This window comes from Hyaena hyaena, unplaced genomic scaffold, assembly GCF_003009895.1.
Source record: "Hyaena hyaena isolate Hyena2069 unplaced genomic scaffold, ASM300989v1 scaffold_1540, whole genome shotgun sequence".
Classification (NCBI taxonomy): domain Eukaryota; kingdom Metazoa; phylum Chordata; class Mammalia; order Carnivora; family Hyaenidae; genus Hyaena; species Hyaena hyaena.
In genome coordinates this window covers 177,728-202,697 of record NW_024082177.1, presented here as the reverse complement: position 1 = coordinate 202,697, position 24,970 = coordinate 177,728, and the positions used below count along the sequence as shown (strand labels likewise).

General features: G+C 39.5%; 2 protein-coding genes across 2 annotated transcripts in view; one reads left to right on the top strand and one right to left on the bottom strand.

Moving 5' to 3' along the window:
* POGLUT1 (protein O-glucosyltransferase 1) overlaps positions 1-8,516 on the bottom strand; it is a 26,285-nt gene extending 17,769 nt beyond the window's left edge. Inside the window, exons 1-3 of the mRNA XM_039224161.1 lie at positions 8,388-8,516; positions 7,565-7,655; positions 6,307-6,450 (exon numbers count right to left, since the gene is read on the bottom strand). Coding sequence (XP_039080092.1) covers positions 6,307-6,450; positions 7,565-7,655; positions 8,388-8,472 — 320 coding nt within the window. The 5' untranslated portion in view covers positions 8,473-8,516. The remainder of the gene's footprint in view (positions 1-6,306; positions 6,451-7,564; positions 7,656-8,387) is intronic.
* A 4,258-nt stretch (positions 8,517-12,774) lies between these two features.
* The window catches only part of TMEM39A (transmembrane protein 39A), a 31,126-nt gene continuing 18,930 nt past the window's right edge, over positions 12,775-24,970 (top strand). The window contains exons 1-3 of the mRNA XM_039224160.1: positions 12,775-13,063; positions 14,251-14,437; positions 19,508-19,730. Coding sequence (XP_039080091.1) covers positions 14,325-14,437; positions 19,508-19,730 — 336 coding nt within the window. The 5' untranslated portion in view covers positions 12,775-13,063; positions 14,251-14,324. The remainder of the gene's footprint in view (positions 13,064-14,250; positions 14,438-19,507; positions 19,731-24,970) is intronic.

The window sequence follows — 24,970 nt, the reverse complement described above, 5'->3', positions numbered from 1 at the left end:
AAAAAAAAAAAAAAAAAAAAAAAAAACAATCAAAAAAAAAAAAAAAAAAAAAAAAAAGCCCAAGACAAAAAAAAAAAAAAAAACAAGGTATGCCTGTATAGTTTTTCTGGCTAGACTCCCTAGCAATCCTCAGAGGATCTCTAGAAAGAGAGGAGACACTGGCAGCTTAGCTTTTCCGTCCCATCCCTTGAGGTCCTGACCACTATGCTGGGGGGAGAATTCCAAGGTTTGACCAAAAATTTCCAGCAGCATACAAATGGCTGATTTAAAATATTGCTTTATGTATAGAGAGATAACTGTAAAAAATATCAATGATTCACAAACATTCATAAACATACACACACACAAAAAAAAGATGCTCAGCTGTATTAAAGAAATGCCCCAGAGGTGCCTGGGTGGCTCAGTTGGTTAAATGTCCAACTCTTGATTTTGGCTCAGGTCATGATCTCACGGCTTGTGGGTTCGAGCCCTGCATCAGGCTCTGTGCTGACAGCTCAGAGCCTGGAGCCTGCTATGAATTCTGTGTCTCCATCTCTCTCTGCCCCTCCCCTGTTCACCCTCTGTTTGTCTGTCTGTCTCTCTCTCAAATATAAATAAACATTTTTAAACATTTTAAAAAATGATTGTGGTAGTATTTGGTATTTAGGTTAAAAAAAATGGGCACTTGACAAACAGCTATGTCAATTCCCTCCCCTTTTAAAATTGGGGAGGGGCACCTGGGTGGCTCAGTCGGTTAAGTGCCCGACTTCGGCTCAGGTCATGATCTCACAGTTCGTGGATTCGAGGCTCGTGTCGGGCTCTGTGCTGACAGCTAGCTCAGAGCCTGGAGCCTGTTTCAGATTCTGTGTCTCCCTCTCTCTCTGACCCTCCCCTGCTCACGCTGCCTCTCTCTCTCTCAGAAATAAATAAAACATTTTAAAAAAAGAAAAAAATGGACACAACTCCTTTGGAGGACAGTTTGCTTCTACTTATTAAGATTTAAAAAACACATTAATTGGCCTACTAATCCTACTTCTAGGAATTTAGCCTGCAGATATAATGACATGAATACTCAACGATTTAAGTTCAGTACAGCATTGTTTACATGTGTTAAAATTCACAGGGGAGTGGTGGAGAATAATTTAAATGTCCATTGATAGAAGGCTCAATAAAGAAATCCACACATTGGATTAGTACGCAGCCATGGAATAGCAAAGTGTACTCTATGTACTCTTAAGGAACAATTAAAAAATCTACTGTTATATGAAAAAGAAAAGTAAATTGCAAAACAGAAGATACAGCATGTTCTATTTTGTTGATGAATCTAGACAACTATATATGCATAAACTATTTCTGGAAGGATATACAAGAAACTTGTAATCGTGGTTGTCTCTTGAGAGGAAAACTCAGGGACTAGAGGTTTGGGGTTTGATGGTAGTAGAGAAACTTCCTTTTCATTGTACCTATTTTCAGGTTATCTAAATATTTTACCATGTGCAAGGAACAGTCCTTCAATAATAAAATAAACAAATAGAATTAAAAGTTAAAAAATATAATATTGCCGTACATTTACATTTAATAGGTAAAACATTTTGTTTTCTTTCATATTCAGCTCTTAAAACAGCACTCTTTCACATACTGTATAATGCCATTTATGATTCCATTTGTATAAAACTCTAGGAAATGATCTATAATGACAGAAACAGATCAGTGGATGTCAAAGAATAGGGGTAAAAGGATAGCTTGGCAGAGGGGTAGGAGAAAACGATTGCAAAGATGCAGAAGGAAACTTTTGGGAGTAACAGATACATTCATTATCTTGTATACATACAGCAAAACTTATCAAATTATAATTGCATTAAAAAGGAGAAAATACCAAAAACAGGAATAAAATACCTACTAATAAATTTAACTAATGAGGTAGAAGACTTGTACTCTGAAAACTGTAAGACATTGATGGAAGAAATTTAAGAAGACACAAATTAATGGAAAAATATCCCACACTCATGGATTGGAAAAATTAATATTGATAAAATATCCATGCTACCCAAATCTACAGATTCAATGCCACTATCTACCAACAGCATTTTTCACACAACTAGTACAGATAATCCTAACATTTGTATGGGACCACAAAAGACCCTGAATAGCCAAAGCAATCTTGAGACAGAAGAACAAAGTTGTAGGTATCACAATCCCAGGTTTCAAACCATACACTACAAAACAATAATAAGCAAAACAGTATGGTACTCGCACAAAAATAGGCACATAGATCACTAGAATAGAATAAAAAGCTGAGAAATAAACTCAAACTTGTATGGTCACTTAATCTTTAATATTGGGGCAAGAATATACAATGGAGGGGCGCCTGGATGGCTCAGTTGGTTGGGCGTCCAACTTCGGCTCAGGTCATGATCTCACGGTTCATGGGTTCGAGCCCCGCATCAGGCTCTGTGCTGACAGCTCAGCTCAGAGCCTAGAGCCTGTCTTCGGATTCTGTGTCTCCCTCTCTCTCTGACCCTCCCCTGCTCATGCTGTCTCTCTCTCTCTGTTTCTCTCTCTCTCTCAGAAATAAATAAAACATTTAAAAATTTTTAAAAAGAATATACAATGGAGGAAAAAATAACCTCTTCAATAAATGATGTTAAGAAAACTGGACAGCTACACGCAAAAGAATAAAACTGGACAACCTTCTTACAACATATATAAAAACAAACTCAAAATGGATTAAAGACCTAAGTGTAAGGCCTGAAACCAGGAAACTCTTGAAAGAAAACATAGACAGTAAACTCTTGGACATTGATTTTAGCAGTATTTTTTTTAGATCTCAAGCAAGGACAACAAGAGCAAAAATAAGCAATTGGGACTACATCTGTTTCCTCAGGCAAGGAAAACAAGAGCAAAAATAAGCAATTGGGACTACATCAAACTAAAAAGCTTTTTCACAGTGAAGGATACCATCAACAAAACAAAAAGCAACATACTGAATGGGAGAAGATATCTGCAAAAGATCTACCCAGTAAAGGGTAAATATCAAAAATATATAAAGAACTCATTCAGCTTATTACCAAAAAACAAATAATCTAATGAAACAATGGGCAGAGGACATAGACATTTTCCAAAGAAGATGTACAGATGGCCAACAGATACATGAAAAGATATTCAACATTACTAATCATCAGGGAAATGCAAATCAGAACCATAGCGAGACATCATCACCTCACACCAGTCAGAATGGCTATTATCATAAAGATAAGAAGTAACAGGGGTGCATGGGTGGCTCAGTTGGTTAAGTGTCCAGGTCATGATCTCATGATCATGTGGTTCATGGGTTCGAGCCCTATCCCAAATTGGGCTCTGTGTTGACAGCTCAAAGCCTGGAGCCTGCTTTGGATTCTGTCTCCCTCTCTCTCTGCCACTTCCCCACTGTCTCTCTTTGTCTCTCAAAAATAAACAAACATAAAAAAATTTTTTTTAAGTATAAAAAAAGATAACAAATGTTGGCAAGGAAGGATGTGAAGAGAACCCTCATGCACTGTTGGTGGGAATGCAAATTGGTATAGCCAGTGTGGAAAATGTTATGGAGGGTCCTTAAAAAATTAAAAATAGAAATACCTTATGATTTGGTAATTTTACTTCTGGGCATTTATCCAAAGAAAACAAAAATACTAATTTGAAAAGATATATACACCCTTGTGTTTACTATAGCATTGTTTATAATACTACATATGGAAGCAACTTAAGTGTCCATTGATAGATGGCTCAATAAGATGTAATATATATATATATATGTCATATATATATATATATAATGGAATGAATATATATAATGGAATGAATGTGTGTGTGTGTGTGTGTGTATAGGAATGAATGTATATATGTGTAATGGGATGAATGACTATATGTATATATAATGAAACGAATATATATATATAATGGAATATTACTCAGCCATAAAAAAGAATGAGATCTTGCCATTGCAACAACATGGATGGACCTAGAGGTTATTATGGCAAGTGAAATAAGTCAGAGAAAGACAAATACCATATAAAAAATCTTAATAAATAAATAAAACTTTATGATTTCACTTATATATGGAATCTAAAAAACAAAACACATGAATAAACAAATAAAAAGCAGAAACAGACCAATAAATACAGAGAACAAACTGATGGTTGCCAAAGCAGAAGGGTGTGGGGGGCAAAATGGATGAAGGTGGTTAGGAGATACAGGCTTCCAATATAAGCCATGAGGATAAAAGGTACAGTATAGGAAATACAGTCAATGGTACTGTGATAGTGTTGTATGGTTACAGACAGTAATTACACTGTGGTGAGCATAGCATAGCATATAGAGTTGTCCAGGATCACTATGTTGTTAACCTGCTACTAATGTAACACTGTGTGTCAACTATACTTCAATAAAAAAAAGAGTCAGGGAGATTAAAAGTACAGCTTAGGGAATATAGTCAATAATATTGTAATAACTTTATATGGTGAGAGATGGTAACTACATGTATCATGGTAAGCATTTTACAATGAATATACATGTTGAATCACTATGTTGTATGCTTGAAACTAATATAATATTGTATGTCAACTAAACTTCAATTAAAATTAATTTTTTAAAAAGACAATGAACACAATAAAACTTATCAAGTTGTATACTTTAAATACAGGCAGTTTATATCAGCCATACTTCACTGAAACTATTATTTTAAAAATATCATTATTCTCCATCTTTGAAATACGATGCTCCAGTCATTAATTAGATGGTGCTCGGGTTCCTCAGCAAAATCCCTCAGGTCATCCTTGAAATGCTGAGTTTATATTTTAGTTTGTTCAGAATGTGATATAGGCTTCTCCAACTGGGTGAATTAAGGTTATCTAGACCTAGAAAGATACTATTTTTAGCCAGATGGGAATCAAAGATATTATTCAACTGTATCTACTTCATTAAGAACACTGGTTCTGAATATTTCATTTTGTTTCTTTTTTGCCCAACTCTGTTTTCTTAGTTGTGTATGTAGTTCAGATAGGGAACTTTCCTTGCATGAGAGATATAGACTATTTTATTGCCAACGAAAGGTCCTATGCTCCCTTAAAAACATTTCTAAGAGCTCATGAGTCTTACCAAATGTTTTGAGGTATAGAATGAGAGATATGTGCCTTTCAGAAACTTTGAGAGTATTATATTTCATCTGGAAATTATTCAGCTAACTATTACACATTAGTTAAGCTTTCAAAGTCTAATAATGTCTATATTCATATTTTCTTTCTCATTTGTAGAAAATAGAAATTCCTCTATACTCGTAATTTGTAAAGTTGCTATTATTGTCCCAAGTAATGAAACAAATGTCTGTTTAAAATACCTCAATAATTTCCTCATTACCACCTTACTTACCCCTGACACTTGCTAACAAAAATGTAATTGTGACTACTTCAAGGTAGTGGGATTTTAAGTGATCTTTATTTTCTTTTTTGTTGTTGTTTTTACATATTTTTAACAATGAAAATGTAGTAATTTGTAGTAAAGTTGTTATTAAGAATAATTCTTTATGTCCACATGGATGCACATTATTTGCAATATTGCTCATTTACTTTCCTTGTAATGACAGAATAGAGATTGTTTAGAAAGAAGATCTTGGGCCGGGAATACCATGGCCTCTGAGGTTTGAGCTTTGTAATTTTATAAAGATTTGAGTTTAAAAAAAAAAAAGACTCCAAAAAGGAAGGTTTCTTATTTGTTGTATATAATGTATATAATGCTACCTAAGCCCAACGTCCAGGCTTAGTCCATGACCCTGCCTGCCAGCCCCCAGCCCTCAGCCCACTGACACGTTACTTCAACCATCACACCTGAATTCCTGGCTAGGGTAGCCTGTGTCATCTGCGGCCCCAGTTACTCTTGACTTTCTGCCACCTTTCTTCAAATACTCACTATCTAAAACAATACTTGAACCATGAAAAACACAAACCCTTATCCTCCTTCAGCCCAGTTCAATCCTGCTGAGTCTCATCAGTCTGTGCCCTGCAGCTTCCATATCTGGGGAAAGATAGGAGGGCAGAACCGTAGCCAGTACAACCAATGATTGTGCCCAAGCCTCAAGAAGAGAAAGGCAACAGACTTTAATCTAGGAGAAAGGGGGGCAGGAGTTGGAAAGAAAAATCCTCAGGCAAGAAGAGTTTGTCACTATTTTTGCAGTCCCTCTGAAATGTGAGGAGAGATTCACCTGTGGGTCCCTCTTATTAACTTCTCTATAAGAATAGTATCAAATAAGCCCATATATAAGAAGGTCAGAAGATATATCTACCTCACAGCTCTTACCTTGAGGGGAACATGCAGTCATTTTCTCGGTATAATCTGTTCTTAATAATCTGATAGTGGGTCCCTAGTTTCCGTCTGACTACCTCTGCCATCATCTTCCTGGAGATACCTCCTCGAAAAGGAGTTAGATCCTCTTCTATGACACTGAAAGAATGTGAATCGTCAAGGAAACCAGGTCAAAAAGTGGCACCATTCACCTACTTCCTATCCACGGGTTTAGGTTTAGTATTAGAAAATACAGTAAACCAGGGAAAGAATGGAGGGCAGAAATGAGCAACCTTTCCCTACGTAATCTAAACCAAAACAACAAAGAGGAAAAAGCAAGTCAATTTCTCTTCTTTCTCTCTCCATCCAGATTGCCTCTCCCTTGCTTGATGCACATTCACCTTCGATACACACGCAACACCTGTGTCCTCCCAGTCACTGCAGTCCCACTGACCTCCCCTTCTCCAAATCCTGCAGAATGTAGGATTTATGCCTTACAGTCTGACACTGTCTAATGCCCTTGGTCTCAGACTGACTGCCTTGTTCTGTCTGTCTGGCCCCCACTCACCGTACATACTCTAGCAGCCTGACAGCAGTAACTGAAAATTACAGTATTTTGTATCCCTTTTAAAGTTCAATACATAGTTAGATTTCAATAAGTATCATAAGCATCAGGTTAATTTTTAAAGGAGTCATAGAATAACACAATGAGGAGCTAAAGGACCCTGTTTTTTAGCTGATGAGGAATCTGACATCCAGAGAAGTTAAGTGACTTGCCACAGAGGTAATTAGTGGGAGATCTGTGACCAGAACCAAAGGCTGCTTTTAAAGTAATCTTTCTACCATACTACCCTCTCAGCCATAATTTTCATACTTTAAAAATAACTAACAGGAAACCTGATGATTAGGTTCATTTATAAATATGTTCATTCCTCCAGCAGTGTTTATTTAGTACTTACGGAGGGCCAGCACCAGGGATGCAACACTGAATAAGACATAGGCTTTGATCTCAAGAAGCTTTCAGTCCATTGGGGAACACAGACAACTATGTGTGCTAACTCCAAGAAGTAGCATTGCTGAGACCACCTGGGCTTCTCCTATCCCAGGGCATTTTTGTTCCTTAGAAATAGGAAACCCACCACAGGAACACCGCCGTTTATCAAGGAGTGCTTGGCTCTCTGATCACTGTAATCCAGGTCTCTTGGGGATATTAGGGGAATTCTTGTGACAAGCACTAAACTCTCAAAGACACATCAAAGGGAAAAAAACTCACCCATGGTAGCAGCTGCAGTTTTGACTTGAACATGGTTCATAATTCTCCAAAGACCTGTTAATTTGGTCAATGAATACTTTCCATTTTGAACCTTCAAGAAGTGAAGTAAATGAGAATTAACAAAATATCCTGAGCATTCTCCTTTGCTGGCGGCAGGCACTCCGAACCAACTTTCAGACACCTCTTCCCATTCCACCGGTGGAAAGGAAATGTCAGGAAGGATTCATTCTATAACTCTCCAGCACTCATGTCAAGTCTGCTCCTCTACTCGGGCTGTCAGGTGTCCAAGAAATTGGAAAATTTCCAAGCTCAATGCCTAGCACTCAGAAAGTTATGAATAAACTGGGATCTCACCTTTTACTCATCAAAACGAACCCCATAAAGAGGGTCCTTAAAAGCCAAAGACATTAGTTCTCCCTTCATCTTTCCGTCAATTCACTAAGAATCTCGCGCGCGCGCGCGCACACACACACACACACACACACACACACGAATTATCTCCCAGTGTGTTTTAGGGAGGAACAGTGTAGCCAAGCGCTGGCGACACTGGCTGTAAGTGAACAGAATTCACTCTCCACCTCACTATCTTAATTACGAAAGACGGGTTACTCTCCAGGGTCCTGGGCAGTAGAAGCAGCGCCAGCCACCCAGACGTTCCTCCGCTCCAAGACGCCCCCGTGCCCTTTGCCCAGCTAAGCGCTCCAGCGGCCACAGCATCAGCCGGCGCCCGCCCGCATCAGGGAACCAAGGGGGCGGGAAAGCGCCTCTGGACCGGGCCAGATCCCGAGCCCCAGCGGCAGGCTCGGCCCCGCCCGGAGCCCACCTGACTCCTTCTGGCGACCCAGCACTGGGGGCAGTAATAGCAACAGCAGCCACAGCCGGAGCTGCGGGCGCGCCCACCGCTCCATCACCCGCAGCCCACTGCAGAGTCCCAGACGCAGCGCCGGCGGAAGCGCCGCCCCGCACAAAGATGGCCGTGGGCGCCGCACCACGTGGGCGGAGAGCCGCCCCGCAAAGAGATGGCCGCGCGCCACTTCGCCTCCCCGCCCCCAAGTCCCGGCCTGCGGCAGAGTATTTTCGGGAGCACGGCTCTGGGACCTTAGCCCGGTGCTGTGGCAGAGGCGTGAGGAAAGTCCCTCCTGTTTGTTCGGGGCCATCCTGTATAATTAGCAGCTGCTTCTTGTCGCAGTTGTAGTGAAAGTTTCAAAATGCATCTTTCTCTTCCTCTCTCTCTCTCTTTCACTCCTTCTCGTACAATCGAAGCCCCGGAGAGAATTGAATAAATGGCATCCCCTGGGAAAATATGTCTAATAATAGCAATTCCTTACATTCTGTAGCATATTAAAAACACCTTATTCTCTTCAGCCAGAAAACTGAAAATCAGAGAGGTTGTTTCTTGCCCACAGCTTCACAGTTAGTGGTACAACATAGGCTAGTTTTTGTACAAGATCAAATTCTAACCCCCCTCCCCCCTTTTCAGCGAGCGAGCGAGAGAGAGCAGGTGAGGGAGAGGGGCAGGGGAGAGAGAGAGAATCTTTAGCATGGAGCTAGATGCAGAGCTGGATCTCACACTGTGAGATCATGACCTGAGCTGACATCAAGAATCGGAGCCTGAGCCACCCAGGCGCCCCTCAATCTGCTTCTTATTAAATAGCATAGATTTGTTGAGTACCTGAATATGTACAGCACTCTAAAAGTGGAAAATAGTATAGAACGAATTCTTTTTTTTTTTTTTTTTAATTTTGAAAATGGCTTAATTATTTCTGCGCGCGCGCGAGAGAGAGACAGCGTGAGCTGGGGAGGGTCAGAGAAAGAGGGAGACACAGAATCCGAAGACAGGCTCCAGGCTCTGAGCTGTCAGTACAGAACCCAACGCGGGGCTCAAACCCACTAACCATGAGATCATGACCTGAGCCGGAGTCAGACGCTTAACGGACTGAGCCACCCAGGCGCCCCTAGAACAAATTTTTTGGAATAGGAATTTATCTTATAACAATTGAAGTGACTTAGACGTGGGAAAAATCTGTGGGTAACATTATATTGGACGGTATATGTGTATAGTTATACATAGGTATAAATAAGAATCATACAAGTATTTATTCATCGTCTAAAATGTACAAGGTAACATTCTAGGCTCTAGAAATACATGAAAGTATGAGATGAGGTCTGTGTCCTTGAGTTTAGAACTAGTGGGAACACAAATACACTTCCCCAGAGATTATTTACAACATAAGGCAATATGTAATCGCTATTGGTTTCAGTGGAGAGAGAGACCAACATGAGATGGAAATTTGGAAAAGGGGCAGAAGGGGCATATTGAAATGAAAATGAAATATTATAGTTAAGGAATAGTGTGCTGGAGACACTAAAAACAGGGAGCCTTAATTTGGATAAGGTCAGGGTAGAGCATAGATTGATAGTAGTAGAGCTGTAGGATGCACACTGGGGAATGGTGAAATATAAAATAATTTAAGGACTGGGTTGTATCACTCAGTTTGGGTGAGTGAGCAGGCAAGAGGAGAAAATGGATCCTTAACACTATATTATGCAAGACTTCTTCAGGAATTCTAATGAAAACTTGAAATTCATCTACTTTAGGAAGGTGTGTAGTACTTCAAAATCAGTGGTTCATCAAAAGTAAATAACTAGGGGCACTGGGGTGTCTCAGATGGTTAAGCATCTGACTCTTGATTTCGGCTCAGGTCATGATCTCACAGTTCATGAGCTTGAGCTGCACATCGGGCTCGCTGCTGATGGTGAGGAACCTACTTGGGATTCTCTCTCTCCTCTCTCTGCCCCTACCCTGCTCCTGCTCTCTTTCTTTCTCAAAATAAATAAACATTAAAAAAGCACATAGTTAAAACAATGTGTTATGTAGACAAACACCACAGCAATCTTCTCCTCAAAGTTAGTCTAAAATGAACATGGTGGAGAATAATTTTTAAAACTTTAATTAAAAAGTTTTTATTTTCCATAATTTCAGTTTTCTGTAATCAGAAGAAAATGGAAATCACCTTGTATTATAATGTCTTTGAAATGAGAATAAATCAGTATTTTCTGCAACTTTACAATGTTTATGTGGAAGAAGAGCATCAAGAGATTGGGAGATAAGCTGCATGTGAACCCCAACAATAATTGTTTCATTTCCCTAAAAATTAGGCAGTTTATTCAGGTAGTTACCACATGTAAATAAGCAGAATACTGGAGCTATGAAAATCACAGATTTTTGAGTCATATGCCAGCCACTAATTTAAAATGCAAACACTCTGGTTTGAAAGACCCTCCATGTTTAAGTTCTTCCTGGTCTTCAAATTCATCCTATGCTACATTCTCCTTTGCTCACCATGACCTAGCTCTACAGCTTTGTGATATTACTCAAACATGCCAAGCTCTAACACACCTTAGAATTTCTGCATAAGTTTTGTTTTCTGTCTTGATTGCTTTTGTCCCCCATCTTTGCCTTTGGTTCCTTCCCAACATTCAGGCTTCTGCTGAAATACATTCCATCAAACATGTATCCCCTCAAAATAGCACCTTCCTTATTTTCTACCTTAGCCCCTGTTTGTCTCCATACTACTAATAATGTATTTTATTTATTAAATGCTTTCTGCATTAGAATATAAGTCCAGGAGGTCAGGGACATATCTGTCTTGTTCACTAAGACAATACCTGGTACACAGTAGGCACTAAATAAATAATTGCTCAATGAATGGAGGATGCTGGTGAGCCAACAGAAAAGTGGCAAAGGAGTTTCAGTGTAACAAGCCAAGGAGTTAACAAAACAAATATGAAAATAAATGTACAAAATTATGAAAATATATAATGATTTTGTTGGGTTTTATATATTCATGAATGAAAGTTCTGTAGTACCTTAGGACAGTAAGAATATTTGGAATATTACTAATTTTAATGGTTTTGATATTGGTCACCTGGCTATAAATTCTGGCTCTGCCACATATTAGTGGGGTTACTTTCAACAAGTTATTTAACTTCTCTTAAAATTTGTTTCCTCTGTAGAATAGGAACAATGATAGCATCAAAGCAATATGAGATTTAAATGAAATATGTAAACGTACTAGTCTACTGCCTGGCACCACAACAACTCTTAGTAAAGTTTAACTAACCATGTGCTCCATACAAAGGGCTTTCTTCTAAGGTGCTTAACATCTCTGGAGTGGGAGATCTCACACACCTGCTCTTTTACTCTTCTAATAGTAAGTTTTCAGCAGTTTCTGATTCATCATGATATTACCCATCATTTTACTTTATGCCACTTTACTTTTTTAGCCACTTCCTTTCGAAAAGCTATTCTCTCATGAAAAGCCTATTCATTCTTGGAGTTTTCACTTTAAACCCCAAGCTTGCTGTGTCTTTCTTGGTAAATGCCACCAACACCAATCCTCCAGAATTTATTACACTGAATTACATGCTAATATCTGGACTTTGGGCACACTTAAACAAGTTTGTTTTTTTACTGTTTATTTATTTTATTTATTTTTTTTTAAAGCGACAGAGACAGAGCATGAACAAAGGAGGGGGAGGGGTAAAGAGAGAAGGAATCCGAAGCGGACTCCAGACTCTGAGCTAACAGCACAGAGCCTGACTCGGGGCTCTAACTCACAAACTGCGAGATCATGACGCGAGCAAAAGTGGGATACTCAACCAACCGAGCTACGCAGGTACCACGGGCATACTTTTAATGTTGCATTTACTGTAGTAAATTCTAACTACTGTGTTTTCCTGGTGTCTCGCCTCTTTCTATAGACCGAGCAATCCGTGGACTCCAGCATCCAACCAGTCCTTTACTTCATATACAATAGGCTCAGACTGGATGATTAATCACGACTTTGCGACTTGAACTCCTTTACCGGCCGGTGACGTCTCCCAACCTCCCCCATCTGTAAAACTGGGACGATAATGTGTACGTTTATGTTAAGGAGAGTCCAAGACATAGCAGTAAGGACTCCTAGCTTGATGCCAACGCATCGTAGAGGCCCAGGGAGGAAATACGTTTGCCAGCGTTGGCTCGGTAGGCTGGACCATAAGCCAACAAAGAAGGAGTGTCCCACTGCGCAGGTGCCTGCAGGAGGGGTGGGGTGCCCGCTCTCCAGACTGCAGGAGTAGTTCCGGTGGCCAGCTCAACGCCGGGGCAGCCGGCAGTCGCGGAGCTGACGTCATTGCCGTGCGCTGCCACGTCTGCTCAGCTCGGAGGTAATGGAGGCTGAGGATGAATGCTGACGGGGCCGGACTCTTCCTTTAGTTTTAGCTCTGGCTCTGACTCTGGCACTGACCTGGGGCTGGGGCTGGGGCTGGGGTGGAGGCTGGCAGCCCGAAGCCTGGACACCTTTTCTCGACTTTCCGGGCTGGGACGGCCTGCGGACAAGCAGCTGGTTTGGAGCTCTTCTACGCGGGGAGGGAATTCTCTTACCTGGGGTCCAGCCTGTAAAGCCGCCTCCTCCTCGCAGGGATCCCGCCCCACGGGCCGGGCCTCCTCCATGCGTGAGTATTACCAAGCTGCTGAGCTGTCCGACTGTCCCGGCCTGCTTCGGCCCTCTGGGTTGCGCCGCGAGAACCTCTTTGTCGTTTGTCCCCTCTTAGGGGCCAGTCTCTTGAAGTTTGTGGTCTCATGCCATCCGCCTTTCTTCACCTCATCCTTTCGCCTCTTCTATCCCAATTTTTTGCTCCACACTTTTCTTTCCCTCGTTAACTGAGCAAGGACCAGCAGTCCCTACATCTAGCGGTTTGAATGGTTTGTCTTACCTGGGGTTTCTTAGTCTGCAGCCGAAGGCTGTTAAGAATAAGGAACATCGGATCAATTTGCAGTAACGTTTGAAAACTAGGGTTTTTTCCAGGATGTCATTTTTAAGTTGTATTATTTAGGAAGCAGATTTTGGTGTACCTGTTGGCAGAGCCATGATTTTGCCGAAAAATTTTCAAAACACGGTTTCTTTTCGATGGGGGGGGGGGGGTGTCGTTATCTCTTATTTGTCTTTTAATCCTGCAGTTTCAGTAATTTTTAAATGATTTCACACCAGTATAGTGGACGTCCATTATATCTCTAATATTTGCACTCTAATATAGGGAGTTACAACTTGGAACAATTTTTCTTTTAAAGAGTTAAAAGTCTAACTGGTGTACTTGCATCCATCTTTGTCAGTCCTGACAGTCACCTCTGTAGGACAGGAAACACTTTTGAAGAAACAAACTGAGGGGTAAAATGCCTCAGTTACAGACAGATAATATGTGGCATATCTGATCTCAGAACCCAGGTCCCTTGATAACAAAACCTAACATTTTGGACAGTGGTGATTCTCCTGTATTTCAGGCAGTTTACTGTGAAATATTACAGTAAACTATAATACTGAATTGGAAATGTGTATGTTAGGTGTTTCTTGTTAACTTCTACCTGATTGTAATATTTTTCATATGACACAAGTCAGCTGACAAAAGACACAAATTGTGACCTACCTAATGCCGAACAGAGCTTAGATCACAACATAGGCTTCTGACCCATTAGAGTTTGTGTAGTCCTTTCATCAAAATAAAGTAGGTAATAGACCCTGGGGGAGCATTTATTTGAAAATCTAGTTTTACAAGGCCTACTCTTCAGTTTTTCTAGTTGTTTTGTTACCTTGACTAGTTTAAAAATAGTAAACTGATATTTAAATGTTTTTTCTTTCGTTCAGAGTTGAAACAGGTTGACAGCCATTAACCTGGGTTGCAGCTACAGGTGGCACTGGAAGCAGATTGGTTCCCGGACATGCCCGGTGGAAGGAGGGGCCCTAGTCGGCAGCAGCTTAGCCGTTCAGCTTTACCTTCTTTACAGACTTTGGTTGGTGGAGGCTGTGGCAATGGAACAGGCCTGAGAAACAGGTAAAGAAGAAATAAGACTATGCATAATCTGTAATATCCTATGATCAGTATGATGAACAGCAGTCATCATGCTATTTCGATAATTTGCTTATCAGGATTATTTCTTGACAGTGAAGTAGGAATCCTGCCCTTGAAGATTGAAAGCTCAGTATTTCAGAATACTTTGGAGTGGAGAGTTGTGATATGAGGCCCACAAATTGAAAGCAGTTCAGTTCTTACTTACTGCTGATAATATAAATTCTAGTCAGTCATCACCTTTTTTAGTCATTAAAAGAAGGGAGAAGTGAATTAAAGTATAACACAAATGTGGTGGTTTTATTGCTTACTAGCATTCTTTTTTTTGCATGGGGGAGGACAAATTAAAACTCACAGTTAATGTGAAATTCTAAAACTGTAAGTCATATTGTATCAAGGATCTTACAAATTATTTTCTTCAAAAAATTATTTGAAATGAATAAACTGTCAGTTGTAACCCAAACATTGTAAGACTTAGGTTGTATGAGAATAAATAATATGGCCTTTTTAATGGAAATTTATCTTTGTTCCTAATTTTCAAAAGTTAGGATAGATTATTTCCAATCTTATCCAGGATAACTCACTTCATGAGGAGTTTCAGTCATGTAGCAGTGGAAAGAGATGGCTTTTACCTGATCAGGTGTTTGGTCAAGATAACTTTTGTTACCTAATTTCTGCTTCCTCTCTGAATGGTTTTCTCTTGCTTGGATTCTAGTTTTCGGTACTACTATCAGTCTGGGCTCTTGTTGCCTTTTCAGGCCTTCCTGATGTTCTTTGTGTACTTCTCTCTTCTTGGCACTTTTCATGGCTTGAAAAATCACTAAAACTATTATTGAATTATGTTGTGATACTTTCACCTAGAGAGGTTATTTTGGAAGCAGATGGTTCTATATTTCTTTCTTGATGGGAAAGATGCAGCCTAGAATAGGTTATTACCATACCACCTAGGAAGGATTATAAGAAATATGGATAAAAGCAGTGGTAGGTGGCCTAGAAAATAGTTTTAAGAAGAATGTGTACAAAGTAAGACAGAATCCAGATGAGGAGAACTCACTTCTGGAGTGTCTGTAGAGTACTGATAGATAATTGCTTAAGTGTGAGATAATTTTGGATATATTTGATTCTGCAAGATATAGGTCAGCTGGAGAAGAGAACATTTGCCAGTATTTGGTAGGTGTTTGTGGCCTGATTAGTGAAGTCAACTTGAGAATGTCAAAGAGTTAGTTGGGGAACACAGTCAAGATTGAAATCCAGGGGTGCCTGGGTGGCTCAGTTGGTTAAGTGTCTGACTTCAGCTCAGATCATGATCTCATGGCTCATGAGTTCGAGCCCCGCATCAGGTTCTGCAATAGTGCAGAGCCTGCTTTATATCCTCTGTCTCCATCCCTCCTTCTCTGCCCCTCCCCTACCTGTGCGCAATCTCTCTCTCTCTCAAAAATAAACATTAAAAAAAAAAAAGTTTGAAATCCATAGTTCCCTGTCCTCCTTTTTTCCTGTGGGGAGCAGGAATTTGTTCACAGGATAAAGTGCTTAGATGATTGCCTTCTAAAGAAGAAGGATATGCTGTGAATTTCTGAATTTCCTAGAGAGCTTTTAGTGGAAGGAGAATCTTATTTGAGAAGGACTAAGAGTGATTATTTTTTCATTGTTTTATCCTTGCACATATTTTGTTATGTCCAAATGATCACTGCTTTCTCCATCCTTTCTAATTCTTCTTTATTCCTTGGACTCTTTCTTGCTCTATCCATATGCTTAGTTAAAACCGTGTTAAAAACCTTGGGTGTTAAGTCTCTAATGAGCCTTCCTGATAGACAGCTTTTCACATGTGTTGTCACAGGTAGTTGCTGAAGGATTTAAGTGGGTCCTAAATGACTCTACCGAAAAAGACTCTTAGAAGTTTGCACCTGGTTTCCTCCAAACTTTACCCCATGTACCTATTCCCTCAGCTGATTTTGATTTGTATCCGTTTGTTGTAATAAATCTTAGCTGTGACCACAACTATATGACAAACCCTTTGAATCTTCCTAGTTAACCTCAAGCCTGGGCATGATTTTAGGGACCTGTAGCATAATTTGAAAGAGAATATTCTATGTAACATTGGAAAGAATTCTTTAAAGAGAATCTGTTCTAACTCTTGTATTATAGGTGAAGAAACCGAGGCTCAAGAATATAAAGTTACTCTCTCAAAGACTACAGCTGGTCTTTCTAGACTAGGACTACCCACATTATATCTCAAACATTTGTGTTATTTTGCTTTTTTTGCATCTATTTTTATATCCTGTTAGAGAAATAATATTATTTTTCCTAAATACCTCTGACTAATTTTTTGAGATATATAGACCAAGTCTGTTTAATTTTATTTTTTATTTATTTTTTTTAATGTTTTATTTATTTCTAGGAGAGAGAGAGAGAGAGAGAGACAGCGTGAGCAGGGGAGGGCCAGAGAGAGAGGGTGTCACAGACTGAAACAGGCTCCAGGCTAAGAGCCGGCAGTCAGCACAGAGCCCGACGCGGGGCTCGAACCCACGAACCGCGAGATCATGACCTAAGTGAAAGTCGGACGCTTAACCAACTAAGTCACCCAGGCGCTCCAAGTCTGTTTAATTTTAGCTGTCTTTTTTTTTTTTTTTTTTTTTTTTTTTTAGAACTTTGATCTCTTAAGTTTTCAAATTAGAAGAAAGCTCTTTTTCCCTTCAGATGCTCTAGATCACTTTATTAATCTTTTGTCTCTGTTTTTTGAAGTATAATAGCCAAGGCTGTATAGAATATCACAAATGTAGATCTTCTGCACTGTTTTGAATATTTCTTGAAGCCCAGTATTTTATTGAATTTGTTAACAGCAGAAGTACATTAGTCTTCTTTACTTGGGAAAAATTCTATCAGAACCTTTTTAACTTTTAAATAATAACCAATAATTTAGCATGCTTTCTTCTTTCATGTATTTTTGACTGAAGAAGATTTTTCAGAATGTTCTAGGGTAGAGGTTCTTAACCTTGTAATTTCTCATCAGAATTTTTTATCTCTATCTCATGATTAACTGGGGAGAGGGAATAGATTGGCTGTTGCATTAATTCCCTTCATTCAAGTCCACCAACTTGTACAACTCCACACCTTTCACGTTGTGTTCTATGTGAGTGCTGCCTTCTGGACTTGTGCAGTGGCCCGTCTCCCAGAACCCACCAGAGGGCTGTGATGTGGTAATGATGGGTTTATGATGGAGCAGGTAAGGTTGTGGGACCTGCTGGTAATTCACAACCTACTCGTTGGTAAGCTTGTCCTATTGGCGTATACTCTGGGAGTGAGAGGAAAAAACTTTTATAGTTTTTACTGATCCTCCCCCCATCCCTGTTCTTCCCTTGTTGCTCTTCTGAGATTCTGCCATGGTATTCTTAACTGTTGAGAATGAGCAGAGTTCATATTCCCATGAGTCACTTAAAGTACTGTAAATGTCACATACTAATGCTACAATTCTATATTTGGAAATCTTAGAGTAGAATAGTAATGCTGATATTGTTCCTTCTCTAGAATATTCTTTGGAGATATCTGAACTGAGCCTCTTTTCCTTGCTGTGTAAACAAAAGTAGACCTTAAATCTCTATAACTATCGCCTGGCCTGTAAACAATTGGAAAGTTTATTCCCTACCCCCCCCCCCAGCCCTATCTTATCATTTTAGATAGCCCAGCTATTTCTGACCTATAAAAAAAGCCTGGAAGCAAGAACAGAAAAAAGATGGGGATTAACATCTCTATATTTTAATTTATGTTTTAAGCGATATCTCTTTTGTGACTATATTAGTCTGCTGTCTTTTCAATATAAAGGTAATATGTGCAGTAAACTAGGAAAAGTATAGTCTCTGTTCTTAAGATTAACATGATAGACAAAACATAGATGTATACAAAAATTATGTAACAATAATGTGAAGTACAACAATAAAGGCATCATTTAGGTATAATGGTGACACAGAGGTGAGGTGAATTTGTTTTGATTGAGTGAGTCAGAGTAAGCTTCATGGAGGATATACTTGATCATTTAAAAAGTCTTGAAGGATTTATCGGGCTCTGTGCTGACAGCTGATTTTCTGTCTCTGACACAGAAGCTGATTCTCTGTCTCTCTTTCTCTCTATTCCCCTCCTCCTCTTGCACACTCTCTCTCAAAAATAAATAAACATTAAAAAAAGTTTTTTTTAAAGTCTTGAAGGATTTTGTCAGTAAATGTGTGAGGGGTTAAGGAAGATGGTTTTTGAATGGTATTGCTGGTGAAAGGAATAGCATGTACAAAAGAATAGCATGTATGTTCACAGACAGCAAATAGCATGAGTATTCTATAGGTTGCATATGGAGGAGTGATAAGAGATGAGGCTAATCTGTTAAGCAGAGAGCCTCATAGGACATACTAAAAAGTCTGGATATTATCCTGTTTGGCAGTAGAGAGCCATTAAAGGGTTTTAAACAAGACAGTAACACTATCAATTTCACTTTAGAAAGATCTCTGAAGGCAGGTTGGAGAATTTGATGGAGTTAATATTAAGGAGATTACTTCAGTAGTTTAGGTAAAAAGTGGTAACTGCTTGAACTAAGGCATTGGGTTTAGAGACGAGGGTACAGTGTAGAAAAAGTTTTACACTTTATAAGATTTAGAGAGTGATTAGATATGGAGAGGCAGAGGAAAGTTCTACTATGACTTCCAGGTTTCTGATTTTAGCAGCTACTGAGTGGGCCATGAACAAGGGTCAAGACTATAGGAGGAAGAACACAGCAGTGTCCAGTAGATAGCTTGATAACATGGGTCTGAAACTCAGCAGTGAGCTCTAGGGAGAAAAATTTTAGTTTTCAGCATGTTAGAGATTCTGGAAGCTGTGGCCACATGTTAGATTACTGAGAGAGTGTGTATAGAGGGAGAAGATGAGCAGATGACATCCTAGGAGGGAGTCTTGGGGGAGGCCAACAGTTAAAAGGTAACTGTTGTCTTTATGGACAACGGAAGCAGGAGGCTTTTATACTCTATAACTCTGAAAGCTGTCACCATTTGAATTAACTGTAGTTTTCTTTTTCAGGAATGGTAGTGCTATTGGCCTTCCGGTCCCACCTATCACAGCCTTAATCACCCCAGGTCCTGTTCGTCATTGCCAAATTCCTGATTTGCCTGTGGATGGGAGCCTGCTCTTTGAATTTCTCTTTTTCATCTACCTGCTGGTTGCTCTGTTCATCCAATACATCAATATCTATAAAACAGTGTGGTGGTATCCTTACAATCATCCTGCTTCTTGTACTTCACTGGTAAGTCTTAATAGGCCTTTAGGTTCTTTATGTGACTTAACCAAGAAACTAGTGGAAAGGCTAAGTGTACAAATTACTTTTCTTAATAATTATTCTTTTTAATAAAATGTTTTTCTGTTTAACCACAGATTACTTTAGAAACTATAATCTCATAAGATTGTTAAACTATAAATATCTAGCTTTGGTCCTTGACCAGAGAAAGTAAAAATATAAGTGAAAATACAGAAAGCATTTAAATAATTCATTATGATAGTATCAGGGAAGAGTTTTGATATTTAGCTTTCTTTACACTATCTTAAATTTGTTGGATATTTAAGGTGCCAATATGATTAAATTCCAGGAAATTTACCTTTTTAATGGTTTTCTTATGGCTCCTTCTATAACAGATAAACCCAAAATTGTATAATGCTTCAAATATATTATACCAGAGGCAGTTGTTTTGGCTCACAGGAATAGCACTCTCCCATGTGGTCAGTCAGGGGCCCAGATGGAGACTCTGCTCTCTTTCAGTATGTGACTTTCAAGGTGGCTGGGGACCATCTCTGACCGCCAGAAAGGGGAAAGGGCATAGGGAAGTATGAAGGAGAGAGTATCTTATGGGCCAGGCTCACATCATTGTCACATGTGTCCGCTCCTAACTTCAAGGAGGCTGGAAACTATAATCTTTTCAAAGGACTTATTGTTACCGTGAATAAAATTGGGCTCTGGTACAGAAATAAAATTGAGACAAGGATTAGCTGTCTTTGCTAAAGTACATCAGAATATATTGTAGGTTTCTTCTTCAATCTTTCCATTTATTTAGGAGAGCTAGGATAATCTCAGTTCAGAGAAGGTTCTCCGTAAATGGGTATATAAAATAACCACTAAGGGTCTTCAGGTTACTTGATAGCTAAGTCGTTGGCAGGGGCAGATTTGGATGGGTAGTGGAGATACGCCATAGGAGAAAGAAGACTATTGTGTTGCGTAGGTTATATATGTTTCTGGGGCTTATCAAGATTAGAAGACCTTCTTGGCCTGGTGAACATAGGACTCAAATGTGGACCAAAATCTTCAAAATAATATGGGAAGGGAATAAACATTAAGAAAAAATATGTATTTGTATCAATTGGTTGTTCCTGGAATTAACTATTAGAAATTTTCTTTCTGGGGCCCTTGGGTAGCTCAGTTGGTTATGCGACTTGACTTCTGGTTTTGGCTTAGGTCATGATCTCCTGGTTTGTGAGGTCAAGCCCTGCATCAGCTTCCACGCTGAAGCCCTGCTTAGGATTCATATTCTCTCTCTCTCTCTCTCTCTCTCTCTCTCTCTCTCTCTCTCTCTCTCTCTCTCTCATCCTCCCCTACTCACGGTCGCTGTCTCTCAAAATAAACTTAAAAAAAAAAAAAAGAATTTTCAGGTCACCTGTGTGGCTCAGTTGGATAAGCATCCAAGTTCGGCCCAGGTCATGATGTCACAGTTTGTGGGTTCGAGCCCTGTGTTGGGCTCTGTGTTGGGCTCTGTGTTGACAGCTCAGAGCCTGGAGACTGCTTCAGATTCTCCCGTTCTCTCTCTCAAAAATAAATAAATATTTAAAAAAAAAAGAAAAGAATTTTCAGGTCACCTGCATGGCTCAGTTGGATAAGCATCCAAGTTCGGCTCAGGTCATGATGTCACAGTTTGTGCGTTCAAGCCTGTGTTGGGCTCTGTGTTGACAGCTCAGAGCTTGGAGCCTGCTTCAGATTCTTCCGTTCTCTCTCTGTCTCTCAAAAATAAATAAATATTAAAAAAAATTTTTCTTTGCAATTTGATGATGTAACTACTTAATACCAAATAAGAGAATTGGTTTCTTTAAGAATTGTAATGATTTGGCATAGCTCTCGTGAGCTTGCTTGCTGTAATATATTAACAGTGTACTTTGAGGTTTAATAAACTTTCCTGCTTGTGTTACTCAAAAACAACAACAACAACAGTTGTAATAATTGAGTGCCAAATTCTGTGCTTTTTTTAAAATAGTCTTTTCCCCTAGATTATGAATTTATTGAGTGTAGGAACTGTACTTCACCCTTTTTAGGCCATGTTGTTGTAAAATGAAGAGGCTGGATTAGATGATCTTTAAGGCTTCCAGCTGTGTAGCTCTATAAATTGATTCCTCAGTATCTTAACAATGACATTGGCAAACACTCATTATTTACTATTCTTTGCAAGTATTGTTATTTACTCCTTCTAAAAACAGGTACTACTGTTTCCTATTTTATAAATGAGAAATACGAGATCTAGAAATTACAAAGCTGGCTTGAAATCAAAGTAGTGACAGAGTAAGTACTCACTGCTATGCTTTCCTTCCTGTATTTATTCTGTATTTACTCCATAAGTACTTGTTGGGTAGTTCATTATTCAGTTTTCACTTTGACATTCCATGGAAATTTCTCAGTTATAAATTTGCAAGCTAATCAAAGAGCCCTTTTCTCCGTTAACCGTTTCTGACAAGAGTTCTTTTACAAGTCCCATACAAATGTTGCCTTGCAACAAAGGGAACCAGTGCTCCTGTCATAATTAGGAAGCTGCTGCTAGAGCTGAGTCCAGAGTTAGGCTTCCTTTCCTCTGACTCATACCAACAAAAATGAGTGCCTTTTACCCTGCCCTATTTCATTCACTTCTGAATTCACGTTTTATGTAATGCTTATGGTTGGTAGAAACTAAGTCAAATCTAGAACTTCAGTTGTAAGAAAGTCTGGAAATGTAGTTAGTTTTTAGCTTTCTGGTCTGTGCAGTAGAGGAAGGCACACTTAAAGCAGGTTGTTCTGTGGACTGGCTCCCTTATCTGCCATAAATGGCCCTTGCTCACACAAAGCTTGAAGTTTAATTGTGAAGCAAAGAGTAACATCTGTGGAATAGCAAGTAAGATTTTAGCCCATCAATCTGGAAAGGGCCTGAATCAGTGAGCTGTTCAAAGATGAATGGGCTGCCAGAGACCTAGTTACTTCCTGTGACTGAAGGTATTCAAACACAGGTGATGGCTATGTGACTGGTTTGTTCTAGAAGGGACTTAGATCTCAACTAGTGGTCTCAGTTTCCCTTCTATTATGTGTGTCTAATTCAGAAATTTGCCGGACTTATATATTGGGTTTTTCTTTTTCCATTTCAAAATCTTAATAATTATCAAAAAAAAAAATGTGGCACCCTAAATATGTATTGTTCTAGCTATCAAGCCATTAGCTGAGTGAGTCTTAACCCTAAGAAACATAAAAGCTAGAAGTAGCGTAGTAAACTATTCAGAATAGTCAGGAGTGAAGGGTGATTAATCAAATATTCCAGTAAGGATTACCAGTTTTCAGTGATTCAGGATATAACAAAATTTGCTTAACAATAAGATACATTAGGCACTTAAATCTTTTGATACAAAAGTGTCTTACATGGACTGGTGATAGTCTATAAATTAGACCCCCAAACATTACGTAGGGAGTCTAAGGAATTTGCTTGCATTACTTTGGAGGACTGGGGTGAGTAAGAAGGAGTCTCAAAGCTAAGAGGGTACAGGAACACCTAGGTGGCTCAGTCGGTTGGATGTCCAACTCTTGATTTTGGCTCAGGTTGTGATCTCAAGGTTCGTGGGATCAAGCCCTGCATTGGGCTCTGCACTGACAATGCAGAGTCTGCTTGGGATTCTCTCTTTCCCCCTCTCTGTGCACCTGTGTGCCCTCTCGCTCTCAAAAATAAACATTCCAAAAAAAGTAAAGGGGCGCCTGGGTGGCTCAGTCGGCTGGGCATCCAGCTTCAGGTTGATGCCCAGGTCATGATCTTATGGCTTGCGGGTTCAGGCCTTGTGTCGGGCTCTGTACTGACATCTCAGAGCCTGGAGCCTGCTTCAGATTCTATATCTCTCTCTTTTCTGTGCCCCTTGACTGCTCACAGTGTGTGTGTCTCTCTCACTCAAAAATAAATAAACATTTAAAAAATTAAAAAATAATATATAAACTCCATCTTTTGTCACTCATTATCTCATTCCAGCCCTCTTGCTGATTTCCAGACCCACCAGACATATATTTTCCTGTTTTAGGACTTTTGTGATTGCTTTCCCCTCTCCCTGGCACTTTCTGCCTTCAGCTCTTGTCATGAGTGATGCTTTTTTGTCTTTCAGCTCTTGATCCAAATGCCACAACCTCAGAGATGTCCTCCCTAACCAACAATTTAAATTGGCTCTGCACCTCCCTTCCCAGTTATTATTTATCACAGTCTTATTTCTTGCTAGCAGTTATAACTGTCTAAAACGTTTTTGCTTGTTAGTTTGTCATTGCCCTTACACTTAAACAAATTTATTAAAGATACGGTTTTAGCTGCTGTAACAGGGTGGCTAAAGCAGTATAGAACCTTATTTCCCTATTAAATAAGAATTAAGCAGATAGGGGCATCTGGGTGGTTCAGTCAGTTAAGCATCAGCATTTGGTTTCGGCTCTGGTCATGATCTCACAGCTTATGGGATCAAGCCCCACACTGGGCTCTGCACTGACAGCACAGAGCCTATTTGAGAATCTCTCTCTCTGCCCCTCCCCTGCTTGCAATCTCTCATGTTCTCTTTCTCAAAATAAATAAAATTTTAAAAAAATTAAGCAGATGGCAACTCTGTTTTTATTGCTCTGTTAGTTCCAACATGCTTCTTCCAAATCATGGTCCAAGATAGCTGCTCTGACTCCTGTCAGCACCTCTGGCAGCAGGAAGGAGGAAAGGAGAAAGCTCCTTCCTTTAAGGGCGTGGCTTGGAAATTATATATATCACTTCCTTCACATCCCTTAGCTACAAGAAGTTTTTGCAAGGGAGGTAGTTAAATTTGACTATGATGGGAGAAGAGGAAATTAGTAATCTCTGCCATCCCCTCTGCCTCTTACACTGCAGTAAAAAGTAAGCTTCAGGGGAGCAGGAACCTGTCTGTCCTTCAGCACTGTATCGCCGGTATCAAGAAGAGTACTTGGCGCACATTGTGGGTGCCCAGAACATATTTACTGAATGAATTAATTGAGAAATTAAGGTTTTGAAGGAGTACTGTGGAAAGCTGTTGACCTTTTGACCATCAAAATGAAAATACATCCCAGTTTTGTTTGTTGCTAATGACTTTTCATTTTGCTTATTATTTATACAGGCTTAGAATTAGAAGGAATCATATGCAGCATCTAGGTAATGCTATCATTTCTGAGGAAGAAGAGATCAAATATAAGACATGTTTTTAAATCAAGTTAAGGAGAAAGACCAAAATGAATATAATTGATAT